Genomic DNA, 27,708 nt, shown 5'->3' on the forward strand with positions numbered 1-27,708 from the left:
AATTTAATTGAATCCTTCATTAACTGCCATCCCAACTTCTAAAGGCATTGTGGTCTCTAATTTCTACTTTGATTGAGGTAGTAAAGTCTTAGCCTTATTTAATATCTTTCCTATGAAAAACTCAGAGTGGTTTCACCTTTTAAAAATTCTCATCCATTCCCTCTAAGATTCCAAATCACATTAAGTTGGGATTTTATCCTTCCAGACTCATTTTGAAGGCTAGCAGTAAATTAAGCATAAAATACCTCTAACTGGCATTTCTACTCCACAAATATTGCCCTTCGCTGGAAATTTTAAAACATTTAAACATTTATTTATTTTAAAAATATGTATTTCGTAATATAGGAAATCTCCTCTCCTGCTAAACACCACCATCAGTGTTTATTGAATTGAGTTTCTCTCTTTTGGTCATTTGGACAATGTCAGGTTTAAGAGACTTCTTGTTTATTTTATAGTTTATCATCCCTTCTTTTTCTGCTTGGAACCAGACTGTCAGTTGTGAAAGTGTGCATATTTTTTCTGCTAGTTTAGAATTGATGAGGATAATGCATTACCATTTTCACCAACCCCCCAGCTTCATATTACCAACTGAAGTAAGAAGAGTTGGCCCTGTCCTCACATTCCTAGGAGATCTAGATGACATCATTTTATGTATCTTTGAATATGCTGTCAGACAACTGAGGGAAGTCACATTAGCCCACACTGTGACCTCTGTGCCTCTTCCATACACTGCACCATACCCATCCTCTCATTCTTTTGAAATGTCCGCTTTGAAAAAATCTATGTGCTTAGATCTACCAGAACCTATTTTAATTTATCTTCCAATGATTATAAACCCCAAGAGGGCAGAAATTGTACCTTTATAGTAAAACTGTAGTCCCAATAGCAGCTGACATATTTATGTGCCCATAATAGGTGCACAGTATATATTTGTGCATTTGACTTGACTATTTGACTATGTTAAGATGTTAATTTTTTATTACACCTAGTTTTTTTTTTCTACTAGGGATCAGCTTGGGGTATTTTTCTTAGAAAATATACAAGTTAGAAAAATACTTCTTTTTTTCTATTGTTAGTGATTTTTTTGCTGTTTTGGCATAGATTGTTGCATTCTTTGTAATTCAATACATATTATACTATTTAGAGTCTGTCTGGGGTAGCAGCTGAGAGCAAGGGCTCTGGAACCGGGCTGCCCAGCTGGAGAACCAGCTCCCTTAGTCTCTCTGGACTCCATGATCCTGATCTTTTAAGGGAGGTGATTATAGTATCTACCTTCTAGAGTTGTTTTAAGAATAAATTAAATAAACTATCTAGGTAAAGCACTTAGATATATGCTTACAAGTAAGCATCTCTTAAGTTTTAGATGTTATGATCCTTGTATAACAAAACCATATATTAATAGTAATTAAATTGAGTTACATTATACCCTTATGATGGTATGAATGTTGTCTAGGAATAAAAGTCCTTGAAAATCAGGACTTCATCAGGGCCTTGGAGGTTCTGTCAACATGTCTTTGTAAATAAGTGAAGCAAATGCTCTTATATTTCTGATTTTTTAAATGAGAAAATGTTTCACATATTTGGTTATTTTTATTTGCAGAAAAAAGATTGCACAATTTGTAATTATCTCATATATATTTTTTAGTGTTTTATTATTGATTCTGATGTTTTTCATACCATTGAAATCAAAAGGAATTTTCTTTCAACTAATTTTTAATAGTTAGAAATCTCAGTTTTGAGTTTCCACTAATCAGATATTTAAAGAGCAAAGGATTTTTAAATAACTTTGTTTTTTATTACTAAAAATGGTGAAATTGGACCAGTTTTTTTATGTTTATCTAAGGTGATTACTTGTTTTTATTTTATGAAGGAAAGAGAGAAGCACTTTTTTTTTTTCTTTTTTTGGTGAGAAAGACTGGCCCTGAGTGAGCCCCTGTTGCCAGTGTCCCTCTATATTGCATGTGGGATGCCACCACAGCATGGCTTGATGAGTGATGTGTAGGTCCACACCAGTGATCCTAACCTGTGAATCCCAGGCGCCTGGAGCAGAGCATGCGAACTTAACCACTACACCACTGGGCCAGCCCCAAGAGAGAAACACTTTTGAGGATACTAAGTTTGAGAGTTTTTAAGTGTCTGAAAATTATGGGATGATATAACTAAGATTGAAAACCTATTTTTTTAATTGCAGTATAATTGACATGTAGTATCTTATTGCTGTAGTTTCACGCGTACATCGTAGTGACTTGATATTTATACACATTGCGAAACAACCACCATAAGTCTAGTTACTATCTGTCACCATACAAAGTTGTTACAATATTACTGACTGTATTCTCTATGCTGTAGATCAGATCTCTATGACTTATTTATTTTATAACTGAAAGTTTGTACCCCTTAATCCTCTACCTGCTCTGGTATCCACTGATTTGTTTCCTGTATCTAGGAGTCTGTTTCTGTTTTGTTTTGGACATTCATGAGAACCTATGTTTTTGGAAGGAGGAGAGAGGATGAATGGTGGCAATAAAACAGACTCAACATAATGCTCCAAAGGACTGCTCAGGAGGGCAAAGGATGAGGTGACTGAACTCTCTGGATACAGCAGGGAATGCATGACCCTTCGTCTGGGAAAGGAGTTTATATATTCACCCGGGGCCTCCATTTTCTTTCTACTCGTCTCGCTAGAGATAACAAGGAAACACAAAGCCCAGTTCTTTCTGAAACTTTAATGCAACCCTCGGAAACCAACTCCCTTGATAGCATTAATTGCCATCAGTTCCTTAAGAAAGTGTTTTGGGGGGAACAGCTTTTAAAGTCACTCACCAGTTCTCCTTATTAGAAGGCCCTCAGAAAAATTTTTAAAAGCCTCATGGGGTAAATCAAAGATTTGGTCAATACCAGCTTCAAGCGTAGCTCTGAATCACTTGCCCTCATACTGAGCAAAGGTGCAGGCCGTGGATTAATTTGCCTTTTTCTGGCTTAAGTCAGAACTAGAAATTACCATTTAGGCAATACATGGTGTGCGTGAGACCCTGGCAATGCAAACACTGAAGAATTTTTCAAATGTGTCTATTTTTTCCTCAATTATTTAGGTCCTGGGAAAAGCCTAGGAAAAATGTTTTATGGCTACCCAATAATAATGGTTATCTGTGCTTTAAAAGACATGGAATCCGTTTGATTTGTTTTCTTCCTTATTAAAATGTTACTTACATGGTAATTCTATCATGGAATTAGGAATACTAAGACATTTTAATAACCTACTCCTTTTTTTCTAAACACCATGTTCCATTTTCCAAACAATAAAACATCTCCTCCAGAAACTAATGGTGGCACTTAGAGATTCAACAAAATTTCCTTTGAACAACTGTCCACTCTCTGTGGGCTTCAGCTCATGTAATTCCTCTTCTGCCTTACCAAAATTAACGGAGAGTGGAAAGAAAGGGAGAACCAAGTTGAGAAACTGTCATAATTGGTCGAATTTTTGTTGTTGTATGCATTTTTTGTAAACAAACATTTGCAATAAAGCTTCAAAGAACAAATTAAGGCATACTGCACTTTATTGCTAGATAGGAGACCTTTCTGTTGATGGCAAAAATATTAGAGAAAGGGGCTTACTAGTGATTAGTATAACTAGGAATAGATGAGACAGAATTAGACAATGAAGTTGTTATCCAAGGTGACTTACTGGATCTGTTACAATACAATAACTTGCATTGGGGTTTTCCGTATTTATGTTTCCAAATGTGCTAGAAAGTCCTAAGAGATCATATAGTCTAGTCCCCTAATTTCACAAGTTTATTTGTTTAACTAATAACTTCTGATGGCCTGCTGTTTCAGACACTGAGCTAGGTTCTGGGGATAAAGTGGGGAAAAGATGAATGCAAACCTTGTCTCCATGAATGCGGTTTAACAGGGGAGACTCAAAATTACAATAAATTGTTCTGGGAGAAGTTTAGAATCCTAGAGAAGCACAGAACACAGTCTGAGGGTTCAGAGAAGCATCCTAGAGGAAGTGGGTTGTAAATTGAAGTCTGAGTGATGTGTAGGAGTTTCCAGGTGGAATGGGGGTGGAAGGGAGGGAGCCATGGGGAAATTATGCAACTTGCTCAACACCACACTGTTAGATTAAGTAGTTGTTTTACTGTCATTTAAAAAAGCTATATTAAAAAAAAAGTATGTCTTTAGAAAGTTGTCATCAGCCTGCTTATTACATGCATGTTCTCATCTTTATACATGGTCTGAATTTTCCACTTTTATTTCTAAAATTAAACTTTTTATTTTATGGTTTCTACTATTCTCTCATTATTCATCATGCAGTGAACATTTTTTAATGTCCAACTGTGTAATGGGCACTGTCCAGGCACTGGGAATAAAACATGAGTAAAAGAGAATCTTTGCCCTTGAGGGACTCATAGACTAATGGGAGAAACAGACATGTTAATACATACATTCCAACATAATGTGATAATCTGAGATCACATTTGGACTGGATTTCAGAGCTTAAATAGGAGTTTCTCTGTTAGAGGGAAGATCATACACAAAAGTCTGAGCTGACAAATGGCCTCATGTGACCAGAGAATGGTGAGAAATTTTGTTTAGCTGGAGCAGATGATATGTGGTAAGATGAGGGTGGGAAGTGGGTAGGGATAAGATGGCAGGAAATTTGGCTACAAATTTATGTAGAGTCAAGAGACTTATATGCTAAGCTAGGGATTTTCAGTTTTATCCTATAGACATCCAAGTGACAAATGGTGATGTTTAAATATGGGAGAGGTCTTTATTGTTAATGAGGTAATTCTGGTAAAGGCTGGGTTTTCCTTCTCTTTGCTTGAATTTTGAACCATTGGTAATATTCTTCAAATAGTTGGGAGTTAGAAATCATGAAATCACCTTTGAAGTGGTTCATATCAGAAGGCAACTGTGTTTTCTAGTATTGAATGCCTGAATTAGACTAAGTTACTCACTCATTCACAGATATGATCCAACAAGGTAGGTCCCTTAAAGGGAAGCTGCTCCAGTAAGACTTTTAGTATGAAGGAAGGGAAAGAACCTGTGCCCAAATGGGCAGCTCCCAAGCTATAGGCATGGCAAGGGTGAGTTATGCATACCTCATTTCCAGATTCATTAATTAGATATACTAATTTCAGCTTTTTGAGGAAAGCTAAGTAAGATTCATAGACACACCATGAGTGTTATAACAATGATTGTTTTCCCATTTGGAAGGAGGCATCACGAGTGTGAAATAAGCATGTTGCTCCACAGTGGCAGTGGTGTTCAAAAAGATGGGCTGGAGTTAAGACAGAGTAGTATCAGTGAAACCAATTAAAAGACTGTTTTCATTAGTTTAAGTGGCTACTCATTAAGGCCCAGATTAAGGTAGAGGAGGTCAAACTATAGAAGAACATTCAGAATCAAGACATGTTTCTTAAGGAGAATAGTCAGGATTTGGGCATCTGTTTGATAAAGAGGTTGAATATGGAGTATGTAGTGTGGAAGTCTGATCAGATGTTCATAATGCTCATAGAACTCACGAATGCAGCAGATAGAACAAATCTGAAGGAAATGGTGACATGTTTTGGATTTGCAAATCCACTCAACAACTGGAAATGGGACTAGAACTAAGAAGAGAGAGAATGATTGAAAAACAGACATTGGGAATCATAACATATCATTTGTCTCTCTTTTCATGGTCATAACCTAGTGCCTAGAACAGTGACTGTTCATTGATTGAATTAATGAATGAAAGCTGTTATAGCTGAGTTCTTAAAAATACGATACAAAAGGATATGTGACATTTCTGGAAATCCAGAAGCATCTCACTTACCACATTATGAAGAGGAAAAAGTCAGCTTTTGTTACTGCTGCTTTTCAGATGGTAAATATATTAAGGAGGACATGGCATCAAGACACTTTTATTCCATAGTTCTTTACCTTCCACCTTTTACTGATGCACTGTTTCCTTATGTTATCATTTTGTTTATAATGCCTGAGTAATAAACATTGATACACTCTTTGTATTGGTTGGCCCAGTGGTGAGAATGAACCCTTTTTAGTCTTCCCTGTATATTGTCTTGCTTTTAATTATATTCTGGGCAAGAAGCATTCTCAGGAACCTAATAGTAAAACTCTACATATTTTCTTTAAATCTATCCTAATTATCAAATTTTTTTCTGGCTGAAAGATTTATTGTCTTTCTATTATATGTTATGCAGAGTGAGGATGAAGTGGTGGAATCTAATGCAAGTACCAGCATTTCTGCGAATAGCCATTCGATATAATGGAATCTTTGCACAGTTGTTCTTTGGAATTATTCTAAAGGGGTGGAGGTGATGAGGAGGGAGGTCAAACTGATAACGGTGTTGAAAATGGTTTGGAATCAGCATCACATCACTTACAACTGCCTTAGACATCCATTTGAAGCACAACATGATATTTCTGTAATTATTTTACTTCCCTCTAATAACTGCATAGGAATAGCTTTGTTTCCCCAGTGAATAGCTCTGTTCAGAGCATTCCCTTATCTTTATTTTCCAGGTTTCACTAGTGGTTGATATCATATGCATTCTTACAGGGAGACAGTGGATAAATCAGTAGTTTTCCATCAAATCAAAGATTACATACAAGAAGTAGAGCAGTGGCATGTAACAAGTTTTGCTGAGGAAATAAGGTAGAAAATGGAAAAATAACAATTGTTTCAGAGAACAGAAATCATAAAACATAGTCAATGTTATTCAACATATAGTGAGTGTAATAGGTGTCCTGAACTTTATTGACTGTGGACTATTATATTTGTCTTTTAAATTCTCATTAGCCTATGGTATATTTAAAGTTTATTCTGAAACTTAATATTCTTGTGAAATGTTAAACTACACTGGGCTGCTATGAGATGTAAAATCAAGATGTAAAATTTAAATTATAAAGTAATGATGAAGATTTTATACTAATGTTCTTAGTAATATATATTTTATATTGCAGATTATTGTTGTTAATTACTTTGCATTTGTATCCTTGACTCAAAGCACAAAATAAAAAGAACAATATACCTATTTAAGATAGTCTTCCATTAAATTATACGGTGACTTGCATAAACGTAAGTTGTAATTGAATAAGTCGAAAAATTACATTAATCATGTTTAATATCTATCCCCCAAATATGGAAGCTACGTAGTTCAAATGTAATATGCCCATGTAATTTATTAGATGTCCCAAATGTGCTGGCATTGCTAGAAGAGACAGCCAGCACTAACTTTGACATCATTCAGGGGTGCTACACAAGCTGTGTATGTACTAATGCTATTCAGTGCCACCCTTTTTTCCATGCTAGACATACTTATAATATTTTGTAATTATAAAGCTCTTTAAAGTGTTTTCAAGGGACTTTTACAGATGCAACCATTTTTTTTTTCATACAAGTGCATGAAAGGCTGGCAAGTATATTATATGCAGGATGTGTTCAGCAAATATTCAATGATTTTCCAAGCCCTCTGAAAAGTCTGTTGACAATTCGTTTGGTTTAATATGGCCCAATGTTTTCCCCTGTATTTGCACACTGCTGCCAAATGAACTTCTGCATCACCAGTATCATTGCATTATTCTCCCGTGATGGTGGGATTGAAACCAAATGCCTCAGTTTAATTTTGACACCTTTCTAATCTGCCCTCCTGAATACTTATAAGCACTTTTTTCCCATTCTTTCATTCTGTATTTATTAGGTATACAAGATTCTGTTTTAGGTTCTCCTGGGTACACAAAAGTGATTACATTGTCCCTGTCTACATGAGCTTGTAGTCTAATAGAAGGAGAAAAATGCACATAAATAAAAATACTATTAGGTAGAAAGTGACTCAAGGAGAAATAGATAAACTGCTAGTGTAACACACAGGATGGAGAGGTGACTTCCAGCTGTAAGAATCAAAGAAGATTTCACGGAGGCAGTTGCATTTATAATAGAGATGAGAACTGGGTAGGAATTAAGAGAACAGAGACAGGAGAAAGCACATTGGATACATACATGGACTAGTTCCTTTGGCTAGATCGTAAGGTACACAATGAGAAATAGTAGAGTAAAGGTGGAAAAACATATCATTGCTAATTCAGAAAATGTTTTTAGTGTTAGGCTAATGTATCTGAGTTTTACTCCAGAGTTGACGGGTACTGGAAATTTAACAGGGCAAGTCAATTAAATATGTTCCCCTCACAGACAGAGGGAACGTGTAGTGAAATGCGTGTCTCCTTTTCAGCTCCTGCTCTTCTCCTGTTTCACTCTGTGTATCTTACTATATTGACAACGTTATATTATATTGACAACAGGACTGCAGGATTCCTCCTCAGACTTTAGTTCAGGTTGTGTTTCCTGCTACTTTAAAAAATAAGTGGTTGACTATTTTTACCTGCTTTTGGGTTCTTTCTTCAGGAGCTTTATCCATCCTTGTGACTATATCTGATCTCAAGGTGCAGGGTCCTCTCCTTAGATCTGGGTGTGTATCTCCAAGTGGCCCTGAAGACCTCCAGGCTTTTCTAGCTGGAATATCTGTAGCTGATGTGCAGTTAGGTTCAAATCCTAAGAGTGTGACCTGAGTAACTTAGCTCAGTCTCAGTTTCCTCAACTACAAAATTGAAACAATACCTATTCTGCGAGGATCCAAAGGGACGATCTGTTTGGTGCCTAGTCCAGAACAGCCACATGTTCATGGAGGCACTTAATAAATGTGTGTCATTATTATCATTATGAACCCTATTAAATATAGCCTTTGCCAATACCAAAGATATTTCTTGACTGCATGGTAATTCAAGTAATGCTCTCTTTAAAGAAGCTATATTTTTGAACCATGCATTTACTTATGTACTAAAAATGTATAAAAGAAATTCTAGTATGTGTTTTAAGTTTCCATTGAAGTATGCCTACAGCCGATTGACAAGGAAAAAAAAGAGTCATAAGATGAATATCAAAAAATAACATTAATGAGCTGCTAAAGCTAAAATTACAGGAACTTATGAAATTGGTTAAACATAAAAACCATTAAACTGTTTACTGAAGCTTCACAGATATACTGCAGCTAATGAGCATTTCTGCTATTTAAATAAGCCCAAATTGAACACACATTACAAGGATACATAATTAGTCATGGCAGTCAAACACACATAGACTTACTTTTAAATCTCTATTTAGGGAATCTTTTCCATTTGATTTATTTTGTTAATTAAAATATTTTTCAGTATTCACTTATATTTTAATAATATTGTTTTCACAAGTAGTATAATTTACTACTGGCTTTCTATTTGTTTTTATTTATGCTTTAAATGCAGCAAATGGGGATTTCATATTAAACGTTTTTCTTAACCCCTCTCTGTAATTATTTATATCACTTGATAGCATCATTCAGCATTTTAGAAAGTTTTTTCACTGAGAAGTATATATATAATATTTCAGTAGCCTTTCTACTTTTTGTTTACTGTCTCCTAATTATCAAGAAGTATTAAGCACCCAAATGTGCATAGAATTATGATGATTATGTTCCAAATCAGATTAAAGGATGATCTAGTCCTTCAAGGAGTTTGTAGTCTTAAGTAGATGGTATCATTGAATATAAATAAGCAAATCAAAGTGTAGCATTTGGGAATCCAACAGAGAATTTGAAAACAATCCCCATATATTTCCTTCAAGGACACTGACCTCCTTGAGGAGATCTCTTCCAGATAAAATGAAATCAAATCTTCAAGGAGTTTAGAGTTTAAAATAGATGAAATTATTGCAGAAAAATAAGCAAATCAAGGTGAAGTGCTTGGACAATTTTAATTCTGAATTGATTAGTTGGTCAGTTTAGGAAATGAGGATGAGACTCCCTGTAGAATACAAGTAAAACAAAAGGAGTTGCTACAGGCTGTTATTGACATCATCTTTTATATTTAACTTGGGGAGCCTAAGTTTGTCCTGAGCATGGAGGGAAAGAAAATGAGATCTGTACTTTTTACACTGCCTGAATTCTGCAAGCTTATCAAGCTGAGCCTTATTTAACCCTAGCAGTAGAAAAATCAAGTAGTTAAATCAATCAAAAGAGGTTAACCAAGTGCCTGTTCTTCTCTAGTCCGTGTGTTTGTCACTGTAGAAGCCTTTTTTTTTTAGAAGCTTTTTTTGAAAAAAGAGGGAAATATTTGGGTTTCCTCTCCACGGTGAGCTCTCTGGTTGTGGAAATAAGACCTATGAGAAAAAGAACAAATTAAGACAGGATAACATGAGTCCTAAATAAATGGAACAACAACTGTTACATTTTCATATTACATTTTTCTACCAAAAAAACATTTATCAAATTCCTGTTATGTGCCAATCATTGTGCTAGATGCTGGGAAAGGCACTGACCCACATACGGGCCCTAAACTCCAAGAGTGGTGAAACAAAGGCACAGAGTGACTAGTTGAACAGAAAGTGGTTGTGATTATTTTAACAAAAAGGGAAAAGAAAAGATTCCACTGGAAGAGATGACCTAAAGGCTGTATTTGTAAAACTGGTCAAGACTAGAATTTTTTGCTATCCCTCCAACCCCCATCTGCTTCATTTTAGTTACTCCCATGGTCCCCAGTAGTGAAGCTTTAAGAGACTGTTCCTGGCCCATTCCTGGCTTTCTCTTGCCCCATACCAAGGGTCAGTGGCAAGCTGGGCTTTGGAGTTAGAAATAACTGGATTCAAACACTGGCTCTCTCACCAATGGTTATATTTTGGATGGTAATACCTACCTTAAAGATGTTCTAAATGGGATATTATATGGAAATTTTCGACATCATGCCTGCCTCATACAAGGGGTCAATAAATGTTGTTTGCTTTTCTTAACATTCTTCATTAGGTGAGGATGATATAAATGAGATGTAAGAAGTAACTAGGAGAGAGTTTACTTGGGCTGAATTGTCAGACCGTGGTAACGGACTAGACATTGAGGTAGTTGAAGAGAAAAGATTCAAAATTATGCCAATATTTTTAAGGTCTATTTCTATGTCATTTGAGAAAGGAGAATAGGAAAGATCAGCAGGGAAGATTAAAGAGTGATCATGGAAGCACGTGGAAAAGAAGAAAGTGTGGTGTCATTGAAGCCAAGATAAGGGCCTTTTGTGAGGAGGAAGTGATCATCTGTTGAATGCTGCTGAGCAATCAAGGAAGGCAGTGCCACAGTTAGTGTGAGACAGGGAGATGCCTACCTGTACTTGTATGATCCTGAGCCCAAGGACCTTCTTAAGTTTTGTTCTTGGGGCACCTCACTCGCCTCACCCTTGTCCCGGTCCTGAAGCGAGGTGATCCCTGAGAGGAATCCCTGGAACTAATTAGTCATCTTAGTGCAAAGAGTTTCAGTGAAGTTTTGGGAGGCAAATGCAGGTCTGGAATAGTTTTAAAATGGGAAATACTGTACATGTATGTACATGCTTATGGGGAACATCTAATTTAGAGGGAATGGCTGATAACAGAGAAGAGAAAGCATGTAACCTAGGGAGCAAAATCCCTACAAGGTAAGAGGAGAGGATTCTAGGGCTCAGGTGGAAGGAGTGGCCTTTGATAAGAGGGAGAGTTCTTTAATTGTTATAAGAAGGAAGAGAGAGCAAGTGGGCACACATGCAGTAGGTTTGTAGTTTTGGCAATGAGAAGACAAAGGGTTTTCATAAGATAACTTCTATATTTGTTTATATTTATGAGTCAAGGCTTTCTGATGGTAGGGCAAGAAAAAGGAGCCAGGTCCATGGAAGGTTTGAGGAGAATTAAAAAGGTATGATGATTGTCACAATGAGTAGGAGACGTGAAAGAGCAAGCTTACCAATAATCAGTCACGAAATGGTGGAAGGTCCAGAGGAAGCTTGGAACTGGGTTTTGGAGGTGGTGATTTGGAAGAGGCAGTAGAGCGTCCACACTGGAATCTATAACATGCAGCCAGAAGTCCCAGAATGAAAGGGCTCAAGGTGGTGTCTGAGGTCATTGACATAGAGATGAAGTTAAAGGCACAAGATGACTATAATTTCTGATAGAGAAAAGTGTGTGGACTGAATATTTGAGAGCTGAGAAGAAGAAGATGAAGAGGTGAGGAGGAGCTGATGCTGAAGGGGGTCAGTTTAAACATAAGGAGAGCTCACATAGAGTAACATTACGCAAATCGAAGAAGGAGATCAAAATTCATGTGATTCAACTATTGGATGCTACAGAAAGGCAAAAGGAAAATGGACTGAGGTCATAGAATTTGGTGACCACAGATTCCATATTTTCATTAGAGGGACAGACTGGAAGGAATAATTAGGTGGGGAAAAAAAGTAGGCAGTCAGTGTAAATTACTCTAAGAAATTAGATAAATGAAGATGTAAGATTGGCAGTGAGAAAAGAGAATCATGTCAAAACCAGTTTTGACAAAACCAAAACAGGAGAGGAGAATATGAGAATTACAATATTCTAAAGAGAGTCAGAGATGATATTTGAGGTCCTGGAGAAGCAGGGAGGCGCAGAATCAAGTTTGACTTTTGAGGGGTTTACAGAAGGAAAATGATAAATCCTCATTATGGACTCCATTGTGTTTGGGAATGGATAGCATATTGATTCAAATATTTAGAGGCAGAAGGGAGATGTGAAGACAAAGCTCAGGCCATCTGGCCTGATATTCTTAGTTGAAGGCATTCTCTTGGTCTGTCCCTTCCTTTCCCCAGGTTATTCTATTCAAACAGAACTCTGATATCCTGGCCCTGTAATTAGAATTTATTTGCTTTGGCTGAGATTTTGCTTTCAACGTTGAATTACTGAGATTATTGCCTCAGCTCATCTTTTTGTTTCATTGTACTTTGATCCTATTGGTTGATAGGTTCTGTAAAATTAAACAACGAGCACATAGATGAATTCATCTATGTTTTCAAGGTATCATTTTATTATAAATGTTAAATTTTTTTATTTCCCCTGTTGTTTCAGAGCATATCAAACTCTCCAAAGAATACTAATAATCCTTCTTCATGATGATTTCGGTTGTATTGTTTTATTGTTTATGGAGAATTAACTTATATTTATGTACTAAAATATAACATTCTTGACATCTTTTTATAAATACTGAGAAATATACTTGTCATATGCTTGTGGGTTTCTCTTCTACATATATGACAGCACAGCTCCATCAGTTTAATTGACCTTGGCAATCTGCATCTGCTAGTGATGTGTCCCTGAGGGACGGTTTCCGCAATTTTAAGCTGTGGCTTATTGAAGAACTTGTGTGTCACAATACAATTAAGTCTATATAAAAAAATCATTTCATGCATAACATTAAATTGACTAAAAGTTCCTATTTCAAAACCATTTCTTGTTTTAAAGCTACCTCAGAGTGTCTTTGTTTTTTAAATAAGCTCATTCAAACACAGTAGTAATTAAAGCAGAAAATTAACATAAATCTTGAATGTTTGGTATGAATTAAGGATATTTTCGTTCTTTGTAAAGACTGCATAAAATTCCAGGCGCCATATCATTTAACACATTTCTCTCCCATTTGCAGAATAATATAGACTGTGAATAAGCATGTTTTGAGTTCTTTTTCAAGTTCTTTTTCTGTTCGACGATGGAGCTACTGGGACATATGCTGCAGTCTCCATCAAGATGCAATCTCATGGAAATCTGTGGGAAAACTGCATGATCATAACAGAGAGTCCTCTCCCCCCACCCCCGTTATTTTATAAACAAGAAAGAAAAAATACAATCCTTCTATTAATATTCATTTAACACCTCATAGGGAATGGCAAGCAGTTATTTGGTTTGCAAATGTAAATATACATTTTTCATCTACTTATGCTTTCCCTCCTTCCAAGCTAGATAAAGGCAGAACAGAAGATATGCTTCTGAGATTTATTTTCATTGTATTCTGAGTTAAATGTATCAGCAGAGATGTAAGAGAGCTGTGAGGAGTTCATAGAAGGATGGTTACAATGATGAGGGGGATGAAAGTCTTCCTCGTAAGAGGTGGCTAAATAAATGCACTCCTTTCTGACAAATTATGAATAAAATGCATATGGATTTTTTTTTCACTGAATCCTTGATTTGAATTCTAAGTTAAATACTTTGGAGCTTAAAAAATATGGTTAAATAATAGATATATTTACTATATTTCAGAAGAGTCATTGAAATCATGAAAGGTGCTATTTAGACCATAATCAGATTCAACAAAGTTTTGATAAATTCATGAATTTATATTCTCTCTCTCTCTCTATACACACATATACATATATATACACACACTCACACTCACACATAAATAAAACATATGCTTAAATAGAGTCCACTGAGCCTCAGGGAAATGAGCCTAAGCATTTGATGTTCATTTTGCAATGAACAGTCATTCTTGCATTAGCTGCTTAGTGCCACTGATAGAAAACATTTTTGACCTACTGTAGCATTGTTTGTATTCCTATAAGTTGTCCATGTTGTACTTCTTCAATGATGATTTGTAAATATTAAGTCAAAATATTTGATATTAAAATGGAAATAATCTTTATTTTGATTGATGTGAGCTTTGCTATAATATGTTAATAACATCATAACCAATTGCTTGACCTCTCATGGTTTTTTCTATTTATTTCTTAAATGAAACTCCGAACTTGTTAAACCTGCAGGCCTCCAGAAAGAGTAGGGGGAAAATTCAGTAGATAATTTTCAAAAGGGGGCTGAGATAATTTTCAATATGAAAGAAAATTCCTTTTCTATTTTGGAATACAGTGTAAGAGAGTTGTTTGATTATTAGTAAGGTTAGCTAGATATTACAAAATATAAAATAGTTCAGGTCCAAGGTATAAATGAATTAAAGATCGAGGAAAGAGACCATATTTTTAAAAGTAAACATAAATATGTATGAATGTTTAGGGATATAAAATAACACAATGCATATCCAATGGAAAGACCTATAAATAGAAAAGCACTTTTGAATTCTCAAATAAATGCTCTTGGGGTAGATTATGGTGTTGGTGCTAAATATTTTAAGAAATGCAAGTTACTTATTAAACTTATAGTGATGTCTGCTGACTACTTATTGACTGAGTTAGTGATGGAGCTCTAATATCAAAGTGAATCATACTACATACATTTTTAAATTATAAGAAACTATAAAGCACATTACTAAAGAACTTCATTTGAATTCAGCAAGCATTTATTCGGCACCTACTGTGTATAATGCAGTGTTATTCAAGGGTAGATTCAGGTTTTGTGAGGTCTGAAGTTTATATAATTTGAGGACTACTCTATAAAAAAGAACAAATTGCAAATTCAAATTTAGGCACAAGGCCTTGAAAGAGGCCCATGCAAGTAAGGAACCCTGAAGCTTAAGCTTCAAGAATGTCACAATATCTGAGTCTTTGACTGATAGCTGCTGTGGGGCATCAAAGATGACTAAGACATAATCTCTACCTTGCTCAAGCTTAGAGAGAGATCTGTGCTAACCTTCAAGGATATTCCTGTAAAAAATGAGAAAAATGTATAAAAGGGCTTTGATTTCCCAGTGAAATAATTTTGAATGCCTTCTCATTTACAAAATCGTCTTTATTGCAGATCTCTATATGGGACGAAGTTGTATCAAAGTTTTGGACAAATAAGGCCATTTCTTATACAGGAGAATTATTTTTTACTATATATGTAGTATATTTACTATATTTATTATACTATATACTATATTTACTATACTATATACATAGTATATACATATATAAAACCCATTACATAAACCATTCAGTTACAGTTACCATTATTATAATAGGTTGAATTGATGAGGCATGTTCACTATTGACTTTCTTGCAACTCAAGTAACTGTCAACAGACGGTAGTGATGATCTCTTACGCAATGGGGAACAAATGATAAAGGTCTCTTTTCATGTGACCTTTAAAGATGTTAGAAAAATCTTCTCAAAATGCCATTCTACATTGAAAATAATTACATGAATATTTAATTTTACTCCCAATGAAAGATGAAATTTCATCAGAGATACAAACAGTAGCAGACTTTTAAATAAAAACCTGAGCACGCTAGCATTGATCTGTCTGTTCGTTCATTCATTCGTTCATCTGTTGAGCTGAGCGTCTCGTGTGCTCCAAGTGCTGCACTAGGCTCTATGGTACAGTGGCACGCAGCACGGACACATTCCTGTTCTCATGGAACCTACAGTCTTGTGAGGAAAATGCAATCAACAGTAGTCCCTTAATAGTTTTCTAAAATTCTAGTATTCTTAAGTAGAAAGCTACAAATATGTACCAAGGTTTATTTTTGTTTTTTTCTATTATTGCTCAGAAGAAATTGGTTTCGATGTTAGAATAACATTTTTTTACATTTAATTATTTTACTTTAAACTTGACTCATGAATCTATTCAACAACTGACTTTTGTGTTCCAGTCATCCAGTCCCTTCTCCTTAGGTTTAAGTTGTTATATTCTCTTTTGAATTGAAATAGAGAATAGCTCCTTAGTCTGTCTTGAGATGCTCGACTTTAAATTCATGACGTGAATACGTGGAGAGAACATTTTATCCTAAACACTGACTCAGTTTGCTCCATCATAAATGGTGTTGTTTACTTTTCTTCATTTCTTCTCTTGATCAACCCTTTCTCTAACTTTTATTCTTTTATCTCTTCCAAATATCAGGATCATGTGTCTAGGCAAAGCTTCCTTTACATATTTTTCTTAAAGGAACTCAACCTCTTCCTTGTTCTATGACATGCGTAGATACATTGGAACACAACATATTTAGCAAATAATTTAGAACTCTTTTACACAGCATTTTTTACAAGTAATTAGTGATAATGTTTGCATTTGTTGATTTTTACAAAATAAAACAAAAACTTCTGGCTAAATGTGACTATGTTTTGTGTCCATGAAATTGCTTAGCGTTAACTGCAAATAACGGTGAAAATGTAGGCTTTGTCTTGTTTTGTTTATTAAGCTTCTTGTTGTGAAAGGAAGAGAGTTGCCATTGACCCAAATCCACAATATAACTTACACCTGTGAAACACAGGCGCAAGTTTGGGATCATGTAAGCAATAACAAATCTGTAAGAATAATAGTTATGGACAAATGAAGTTTTAGAAAATGCACTGTATATCCACTTAAAGGGATTTAAATGGACTTTATATCCATTAAAATCTTTAAAACTCTGTACTTTCCTTCTTCATGGATCCATACTTCTTAGACATAAATACCAGCTCTGAAACATTGCCCAAACCACGGTCTTTAATTCTACACGTGAGGTATATTTTGAGTTGGTAAAGTCAGTACATTTTGAATGTGCTGTTAACTCAGATATTTCATTAACTTTCTGTTGTTATGGTTCATTAAAAACAGTTCGAATCCCTAGAACAATAATTAAATCATAATTTTTCTTAATTTTCAAATTACTGTTACGTGATACACAGATTAGTCATTACCTGTTGTCTTTCTTTTTTTTTTTTTTTCCAGTAAAAGAAGCTTTGAGCCCTATAAAATTTAACAAATGGGGTCTCCCAGAAGTAGATCCAGAAACTATGCAAACCAGTGAACCATGGGTGTTTGCAGGTGGTGATATTGTTGGTACGGCTAACACCACAGTGGAATCAGTGAATGATGGCAAGCAAGCTTCTTGGTTCATTCACAAATATATACAGGTAGGCATTTGCCATCACTTTCAGTTAATTTTTTTCAGTGGATAAGTACTTCTTCATTTATATTTGCTACTCATTCATATGAGTATTTCTATAAGGTATATAATAATCTTATGTGAAATGTGTCACTTACATATTTACTTGGATGAAATTTTTAAAATGTGGACTGGATAGTAGAACTATTTGGTTGATTGAAAATCCATTGTGTATTTCTACCAGTGGAATGCCATGAAGTCATTAGTTGTGCTGTGTTCAAAATATTTATCAGTGGCTTAAAGACATAAATAATATATTTATCAAATCTGGGTGGTACACAATATGATAGGAGATAGAATCTATGTTCCTAGTGATCTTAAACAGTACAGAAAACTATGTTGTCTATCCATTAGGATCAGATGAGGTCCTATTCACTTCCCAAATTATATGCACCTAAGTGGAAAGAAAACAAATATGTTATAAATGTCAATTGTAATTATTTTTTTCTCTGTTTAGTTTTATGATACAAATGCAAAATATAAAAGTGATAAAATATAAAGTTGAACATACTCTGGTTCAGTAACTTGTTGTCTTGCAGGAAAAAGCCATAACTACATCTCAGCTGTCTTACTTTTTGACTAAATGTTCTGTTTTCTTCTTGCTCTATAATTTAGTTAAATGTAGATACAGTGACCTCATTTACATAAACTATTTCTGGAAAAGTTTGCTCTTGTTAATAAAATTCTTATTCTCTCCTTCCTATTCAGGAAAGACTCTATTCACATTATGATCCTGCCTGTCTTCTTTTGCTTTCTTTTGTTTGTTTCTCACATACTAATGAAATTCACTTTGTCTTTAATGTTTCCTTGAATATTTGTTTTCCTCTTTCTCATGACCATTTAGTCTATTCTGGTTGTCCTCCTACTGTTTCTGTAATTCATACAGGATTACCTATCTACTTGGTAGGCCCTAGACTTGGTACTGACTACATCATATTTTTTATGTTCAATTCACCTACCTACTCCCACCTCATTCCTGGCATCTCTCACTAGTGGGGCTTGAGATGTTGGGGTCTGGACTGGAGTGTGGTGTCGCAGAAATGTAGGGCTCCAAGAATGGCAGTAACCAACTTATGGGTTTTGCGTGGAGACAAAGGTGTGATTTGGGAAGTCTTTTGGAGGCGATGCCAGATCTAAAATCAAGAATGCTGTTCAAACCAGTCATAAGTTAAAAGAGACTAGGCTGTGGAGAGAAGGGAAAGAGGAATGTAGTTTTAACAGACACAAACGCAAAGGAGAAAAGTTGGTGAGTGGCTCCGGCTCCAGTCTCTGTAGCATCCATGCTTTGGAGGGTCTCCCTGGCTCAGAAACACACCAAAGAAGCAATTCAAGGCGACTACCCGGGGTGGACTCCTGCTTTGGCTCCTTTTGCTCTATCTGTCCCGAAAGTTACCACCCTATATTTTTACGTTCTCATTCTACTCGTATTTTCATAGAGCTCTCAAGTCCCAATCGCATCTCCTTCTGCCTAACTCCCTGATCTCTGTCTCCAGTAGGGCTCTCTCTTCCATGGTCCAGCTGTCTGCTGGACATCCTCACAGACTGTCTAACCTATGCTTCAAATGTACTGCTTTTACACCAAACACACCCTCCAAACCTGTTCCACCTTCAGGATCTAGCGTGTTTGATTCCTAGATTCAAATCCTCTAAATCAGTGGTCTTTAGACGTCTAGATTACTCAGACTAATACAATTTTCAAAATCAATTTGGAAACCAATAGGAGGCTGACGGCTTCTTATTTACTAACAGCATTAAAGCAAACACTCAAACACATGAAATTATAACACGTACAAACATATATATATAAAGAAAGTTTATGAGAAAAGTAGGAAACACCACATTCTCAGAAGACGTACTTCTTAAGAAAACCCAGTTGAAGGATTTACACTAGTGTGTTCACACGCACACACTTTTCTTGTTATAAAACAGCACTGCTTTACGCGCTTTTATTTATGAACTATTTATCTAAATTTTCTTTTATGCTTCCCTCTCTCGTATATATCTGGTCACTTCTATCTCTGTACAAACTCCTTCATACACTTATTTGAATTCACTTATTTTTTGCTTAGAGTACAATTTTTGGTTGACCAGATATCTCACTGATCAGCCTGTTAACTCCTTGAACAGATGAAAGTGGAATCAGGAGATAAGAGAAAGGCTCTTGTGCTAGACCAGATGAAACCCAGTGAATGTGTGAATTCAGTTTGCAGGAGTGAAAATGGTAGGAAGGCAGAGACGCTAAAGAGATTTGAAAAGGTAAAACTGAACATGGGTCAGTGGAGGATGGCATGCGTTAACTTTCTTCTGAATGCTTAAATCCATTTATAGCTTTTAAATTAAAATACACAGAGAATATTTACTTTATTTTGTGATGATTGTGGTTTTGTAGTGCTTCACAATTACCATTTGAAAGGATTCTTAAGAGTATTTTTCTTTTGACTTCACTGTATCTTTTTACTTCCCTGAATCTGATAAATGTGTATTAAAAAAAAATAAACCATCGTTTTAGTTAGCTTCCACTTACTCATGAAAGCAAGGAAACAAACTTTTAAGAATGATGAAAAAATTGCACGTACTTTAAAAATACATATTTGTAGGAATAATAGTGTTTGAAATATAAAGTAAAAACTTTTTGACCACTAGGAGTTTTGGATTTGGCTGAAGGATTCAGACTTGTCAAACAAAGTGTTGAAGTACATTTTAAAAATGGAGTAGAAATGGAAGGTAGGTAAAATCTCCTGCCAGGATGTTGGATGCAAAGTGCTAAGCAGTGATAAGACTAAAAAGAAACATGTAGACAAAGTGGGCTTTTTCTGTCTCCACAGTGTCATTAACTTAGTTCTGGCCTCTCACGCCTCTCAAAATTGCCTCCGCTTTCTCCCTTGTCAAATCCAGTGCCCCTACACTGCAGCCAGAGTCATCTTTCTAGAATACATGTTTGATCTTAATTCCCTCGTTTAAAACCCTTCAGAGGCTCCTCTTTGCACTCAAGATAAAGTCCAAACTCCTTAGCTTGTGATGCCAATTTGAATTTCCCCCAACATACCAAGATTTCTCCTGAGTCTGGGCCTTTCCCTTGCTCCACCCATTTCATCTGTCTGGATCCTACTTGTCCTTCAAGTTTTGCTTGTGTGTTCTTTGGCACCCTAAGTTTCCCTGATTGAAGCCTGCTTACTGATCTGTCTCTACACAAGCCAGTGACCAAGCTGTTTATTGTTATACCCTCGAAATAAGGAGTATATTCATCTATTAAACAGGGAAAATATGTAGAATGAGATAATTCATTTTAAAGGAATTTAAAGAGGAGTTAAGAAAACTAATGGGTTTGTTATGTAAGTTCATCGTCACTGTAAATAAACAGTGTTTCTTAGAAATGCAGCATTTGTTAAGAAAAATTTGTGTAATGCCTGAAGTGTATTCATGAATGAAGGTTTATAACACCTTGTCTTATGTTTTACGTTGGTTTTTTTGGGCAAGTGTAATACTGGATAGTGTACTTTAAAAAATGATTTAATACACACGTTATAGTATTAATTCATACATGCAATCATTGCAATTGGATATTTAGAATTTCTTTGCAGTATACTTTTTAAGAAAAATGTGAGTATTTAAAGACATCTATGTTGGCATTTCAGTAATTCCCATGGTTGTCTGATGAGAACCTCACTTAAATTTCATTATTTAATTTGATCAATTACCACTTATTGAGTACAAGCTGTTGGACCCAACACTTGACTTTGGGAGGGTACCAAAGTGAATAAATGAAGAGAGGTATAATATAGTGGTTAGAAATTTGAGCTCTGAGTTAAACAGACTTGATTTCAAACCCAGTTGCAACATTTTCAAACTGTATGACGTTGGTCAAGTTACTGCATTGCTCCAGGACGTGGTCTTCTCAGGGGTAAATAAGTGATCCATTAATAAATAAGCAATAATAATTAGAGTTGCTACCCTATCGGGTTACAGGGAAGATTATGTAAATGAATTTATGGAAAGCTCTTAGTAGAGAATCTGAGCTATAAGTATTTGTTATTTGTATTGTTGTGGGTTATTAGAGATCATTCCCTTTGGATTGTCAAAATAATATCAGAGAAAAATGGTAAGATAGCAGATTTGAATAGAAAGCCAAAGTATAGGGTTTTAGCAGATGAAAATTGAAAGAGGCTATTTCAGCTAATTAGAAAAGCATTTTATTTAGCCATTCATTTATTATCCATGTACATCTATCTGTCTATCCATATAGTCATTCATGCATGGGTTCACTCATTCAATAAACGATAAAATTTAAAAAATAATAATGCTATCCTTTATAGATAACACTAATCACTAGGTTTATAAATGTGAATTAAAACATAAAACTTGTGGGGTCGGCCCCATGGCTGAATGGTTAAGTTTGCACGCTCCGTTTTGGCGGCCCAGGGTTTCGCTGGTTCGGATCCTAGGTGCCGACATGCCATCAAGCCATGCTGAGGCAGCGTCCCACACAGCACAACTAGAAGGATCCACAACTAAAAATATACAACTATATACTGGGGGTCTTTGGGGAGAAAAAGGAAAAATAAAATCTTAAAAAAAAACCAAACATAAAACTTGCCCTTAGTACACAGTAAACATATATCTAATACAATATAATAAATGTAATAATTAAAAATGTAAAAGCACAAAGGTACCGTGGAAGAGAGAATGATTGATTCTGTCTGATGTGGGTATCAGGATGTGGAGTCAGCAAAGGGTTCAAAAAAATCAAAATACACGTAAAGAGGGAGAATAAGAAAAATCGGAAGAATATTGAGTGGTTTGAATTGCTGGAACTTAGTGCTCTGGGATAAGACTGTATAGCTTGCTTACTGCTCAAGGGGTACCCAGACAAGAGTACCAGCTGGCTGAAATCCAGACCAAGCTCCACTCACCAACAGTGGTACCTTTTCTTGTGCCACTTCTATTCAGAGGAAGGAGCACCCTCCTTGAATTTTCATAAAAATGGCTTCTGCTTGTTCTGTAAGCCTTGCACCTATGTGGCAGCTTTTTAAAATTTCATCAAAAGACAGTCTGGGCTAGCAGAGGCCCTAAACATAGAGAATATATAGGAATAATTGGAGAAAGGATCTGAATTAAGATGGAGTTAAAACATGATGAGAATACCCAGTTTAGGATTTTACTTTGGGGTGTGTAATGAGACAAGAATATGGGAGAAATTATTTGCATAAAGAAGTTATAGAGTCATCTCTGGTATTAGTGTAGAGAGAAACATTTTTTGACATTTCTCTTCTTAAGAGTCGTTATTTTATAATATTAAACTTACGCTCCTTTAACAAGTTGTACTAATAAGTGATCCAATATGACTTCACCTTAATTGTTTATAATACTGTGTGATGTTAGTGGAATCCAGGCATATTTAAGTTTTCTTCTTCCACTTGAATAAGAATTACTGAATAAAAGCTAATTTTGATAATGTCCCCAAAGAAAGAGTATGTAACTGAAAGAATGACTATAGCTGAGCAAAATTTCTACAAATTTTAAAATTTATTTGCACTTTTACTTGCCTCTTTCTAGTGGATTTATTTTAATTTCCCCTGTGTGTTTGTGTGTGTGTGTGTGCGCGTGTGTGTACAGATGGATAGATAAAAAGTTCTGTGCTAGGAAAAAAATGTAACCACATCAACCCTTTCTTCCCTAAAGGAGCTTATAATGATGTTTGAATTCAAGAATTACTTATGTGAAATAATTAGAGAAAGATATATGATAAGATGTAATGGAAAGATAAGTTTACTACAACCAATACAGTAGCCTAGGAGTAGTCGAGGAGCTAAAGTAGTCAAGGAGCAGAGGTCAGTTGACTTAAAATGATGGGAGAAAGCTAATGAAAGAAGTGATCCTTGATTTTTATCCTCCTTGGAATATACCTTTTATATTCACTTGTCTAATCACTAATAATGACTACTATTTGTTTAACATGTATTATACATTGTAGTTTTTTTGTTACAATATTTCGTTTAATGGGTATCATTATCTTTATTTCACAGCTTTTAAAAATAAAGGCCAAAATGATAAAGAAACCTGTTCAAAGTCAATATCTTGTCAATAACAAAGCCAGGATTCGAACACATACATGTCTATATATTATTTTCCCCGTACTGAACTACTTCCTTGGTACTTTTTAACAATTAGCTCGATTAGTATGATTAAAGACCTAAACCTAACTGTTAATTGAGGATAAAAATGAGGTGTTTTAATTATATTGGTAAATCCAGAACATTCATTAACAGTAAATTGGTTAAATCCAGAACATTCTTTTAAAAATACAGAAGTACAAAGAAGTTCTCTTATCCTGTGAAGCAGAAATCAATAATTCATCGGTTAGTCTGAAAAAGTTCAAATGGGGATTTGTATAAAGCACATACACATACATTAAGTATATCCTTTTAATTTAAAGCATATAGATGTTTTCTCATTTTCCTTTCTTTAAAAAAAAAAAAAAAGCAAGGGTAAGGCATTTTGAACCCAGTGGTTGGAGGTTCATAATATTTATGGTCTAAACTTGACTATAATATATTGTCCTCAATTTCTAGTTTTGTTTTTTAAAGTGGAGCAACACCTTCAAGAAATATGGGAAGCAATTCTCTAGATTTTTATATGGTTGCTCTACTGTCATTTGAGTTGTTTAATCCAAACCTAATTTGAAGTAATTTCTTTTTTTAGTAACTCACCTTTGTTAAATGTTTTGAAAACATTCAACTTAGTTTCCACAGAATCAACCTCCTTTCTTTTCACATTCCTGTAGCTCATCAATTTACGTAATTTGTATTTATATTTATAACCAAGACAAATGGGATGAGGAACATTCAACTGAGTCTTAATAAGCACACAGCTCAACTGGTAGAGTAGAAAGTCCATCGGCACACAGGAGTCCCCTACTCACTACATAGATTCAGCACTCCTTGGCTGTCCTTTCTGTGTCTCACTGAGGAAAGGGAAAAGAGGAATTAGTCCAGTGAATCTGTTAAGTGCGTCTAACTTGGTTAAGAGAGTCTGTCAGATGCCTAGGGTCCTTCTTTACAAATCGCTAAAGAGAAGGCTTGATACCAAATGTTATTAATTTGCAAAAATATAATTATTCAGAAGATTGCACATGCTTTGTTCTAGTAATAACATATAAACAAATTTAGTCATAAAAAGTAGAGGGGAAGAAAGGCTATATGATACCGCACCATGCTGTATCCTCCACTGAGAACAAACTTGGAGATGGAATATAAGCTGAATTCTTCTAAATTTTAATCCTATATCAGCAACTTATTTTCCCTAAATTAATCATGGTAATTCTGAGAAGATGAAATTATAAATGTGGGACATTTTGTCAAATAAAGTCTGTCTTAAATATATGGAAATTATAACATCAAAAACCACTGGTTTGAGGGGCTGGCCCCGTGGCCGAGTGGTTAAGTTCATGCGCTCCGCTGCAGGCGGCCCAGTGTTTCGTTGGTTCGAATCCTGGGTGCGGACATGGCACTGCTCATCAGACCATGCTGAGGCAGCGTCCCACATGCCACAACTAGAAGGACCCACAACGAAGAATATACAACTATGTACCGGGGGGCTTTGGGGAGAAAAAGGAAAAAAATAAAAAAAAAAAAACACTGGTTTGATTACATCATTAGAAGAACTTTTAGTTATGTCGTTATTCTGTGGTTCAGAATTCTGTTTTAAATTCACTCTCTCTTAGATGCAACTTTAAAAAATCACAATATTTATTACTATTAGTGGAAGGAGTCAACTAAATTCACATGTAGCTGCTATAAAAGCAGTTATAGTGATAGAAAGAGAAATATTGAGACAAAAGATAAGAGTTATTAGTGGAGGGATAAATACAAAATGAACAGGTAGGAAGAGAAATTCAAATAAAGAAAAGAATTTGTATAGACCTTCTTCAAATATAGGCGAGAATGAAAAGGAAAAGAACACCCAGTTTCTTCCAGGTAGAATTCATTCTGTGAAAATCAAACACTTATAAGAAACTGCAAAGGATAAGGAGGGAGACACTGAGACGCTGAACGTTAAAAAATGTTTTGATTATTGTGCTTGCAAGTGACTTGAGGAGTCTCTGAATACTTAGTTACAGAATAATTGACGTCGAACAGTTATAGAATATTGTTTATTGGCAGCCAACATTTGAGGTCAACTTTCAACAACAACAAAAAGTTAATATCTTCATTACTGGTTTAGTTTCAATATTTCTTTTATATATACATGAGTTTGTCTATGTGCATGTTCCCAAGTGATATTCTTATTTGTTTCCTCCTCAAACTTTATCCTTTATTAAAATATGCTGTATTCCTATAGCAAGTGTCCATGTTAAGGTGCCTGATACTGTTTTGATTATTTCATTTATAAATCTATGTTATTCTTTCTAATTTGTCAATCCTCCCTGAAACTGATTCTTGTGACAGAATTATCTTAGAACAGATATCCAAAATACGTACATAAATATTCTGGCATCATATTAGATCTAAAGTGTCTTTCTTAACCCAATGAGATCACAGAGCACAGGTAATCTTTTAAGTTTTAGGTTTCTGCAGTGTTTTTCAGCTCAACGGTGAAGCTTATATGATATTTTAATGAAGGTTATGAAGTTCTCTAATAGTCACTGTGATTCTTCTCAGCTGTATATAGAATATGGGCATATTTTGAAATAGTTGTTTGTAAAGTTCTTCAAAACTATCGTAAATTCCTTGGAGTGATGACCTACTTTTCTGCCGCTTAAGGTTTTTGTGTATGTCCTTCTGGTTCGATTGAGGCACAACAGAATCACTAGTTGTTGAGGGAACTAGGTAGCTCAGGGGATTGGTAATGAGATACAGAGCCTTTAACCTCTTGGTCACTAGTTCAAATCTGCCCCAGGTCAGGAGTGACAGAAAGTCATTACCATCTGATGGCAGTTCAATAGACTATGTGAAATGAATTTGTGACTTCAGTACCTAGTGGAGAGAGCTTTATGCCAGAGTCCCACCATAGAGTGAGTGAGTACAAAATGGTAGTTGTGATTTTAGTTTTAAGAGAAAGGAGGAGTCCACTCATTGCTGAGTATTCCATTTTCTTCCTGTGAGCTGAGACTCCCTGATGAAATGGTGTGGAAAAGCTAGGCTTATACTTGTGTTGACTTGTGATTTGGGGCCATGAGATGCACATCTGTAGGAATCCCTGTCTGTCATTGTTGCTAACGAGGTCCAATTCAGTATCACTAAAGTGACTTTTAAAAAATGATTTCAGTCCCAGATGGTGATTAATTCAAGATTGAAAGTTATATAATTCATGTCTCCTGTTTCTTCAATGCCCTTCTGCATATATTTTTTAAATGTTTCATTTTCCTTTCTAATCGTATTATTAATTTTATCTACATTTGAACATATGACTGAACATTTAGAGAGGCCTATTCATTCTTGTCAATCTTTCCTTGAGAAATACTGAGTGAACAAACAAGAATAGAAAATTGTAAGGACACTTTGAAGATGGGGAATTTGAAATTGAACACAGTGCAAAAGGATCATTGCTATAAAGCTAATTGAATTATGTGCATTCATATCAGTAAATGAAATCTTTCACCTTCTGCCATTTTTAGGGCTTGAGATTATGTGAGGGATTTTGTCTAATATCTTTAGTGAACAGTCAGGTTGTTAAAACTTTCTGATTTGAGGTCTCTTTAAAAGGAATTATCTTTCTAAAGAGGAAAGAAAGGCATATGTTTATACTTAAAAGATTTATGAGATCACAGCATTTTCTTAATAATGGAATATTTACACTTTTACTTTATATTGGGCTCAATGATTTTCAGAATGAAACCACATTGTTGGATTATAAGAATTTTAAAACTATCTCTAATAATGTTTATGATGTGAAAACCTGAAGAATGGTAGCAGCTGTGCCTCATGTTAAAGATGTCTGCTCTGGTCCAAGATGAACAGCTGCTAAAAATATGGCAGTCTAGGATTTTAGAAAACAAACTTAGAAGAACTTATCTATGTCCAAGTCTCTGTTGCTTCGAAGACCTTCAGCGCCAACTTTAAATAAA

General features: G+C 35.2%; 1 protein-coding gene across 2 annotated transcripts in view; it reads left to right on the top strand.

The window, feature by feature from the left end:
- DPYD (dihydropyrimidine dehydrogenase) overlaps positions 1 to 27,708 on the top strand; it is a 773,365-nt gene that overhangs the window by 344,557 nt on the left and 401,100 nt on the right. For both annotated transcript variants that reach the window (XM_070592141.1, XM_070592142.1), the window contains exon 12: positions 17,429 to 17,613. In XM_070592141.1, the coding sequence (XP_070448242.1) occupies positions 17,429 to 17,613 (185 nt within the window). The remainder of the gene's footprint in view (positions 1 to 17,428; positions 17,614 to 27,708) is intronic.

This window comes from Equus przewalskii, chromosome 24, assembly GCF_037783145.1.
Source record: "Equus przewalskii isolate Varuska chromosome 24, EquPr2, whole genome shotgun sequence".
Taxonomy (NCBI): Eukaryota; Metazoa; Chordata; class Mammalia; order Perissodactyla; family Equidae; genus Equus; species Equus przewalskii.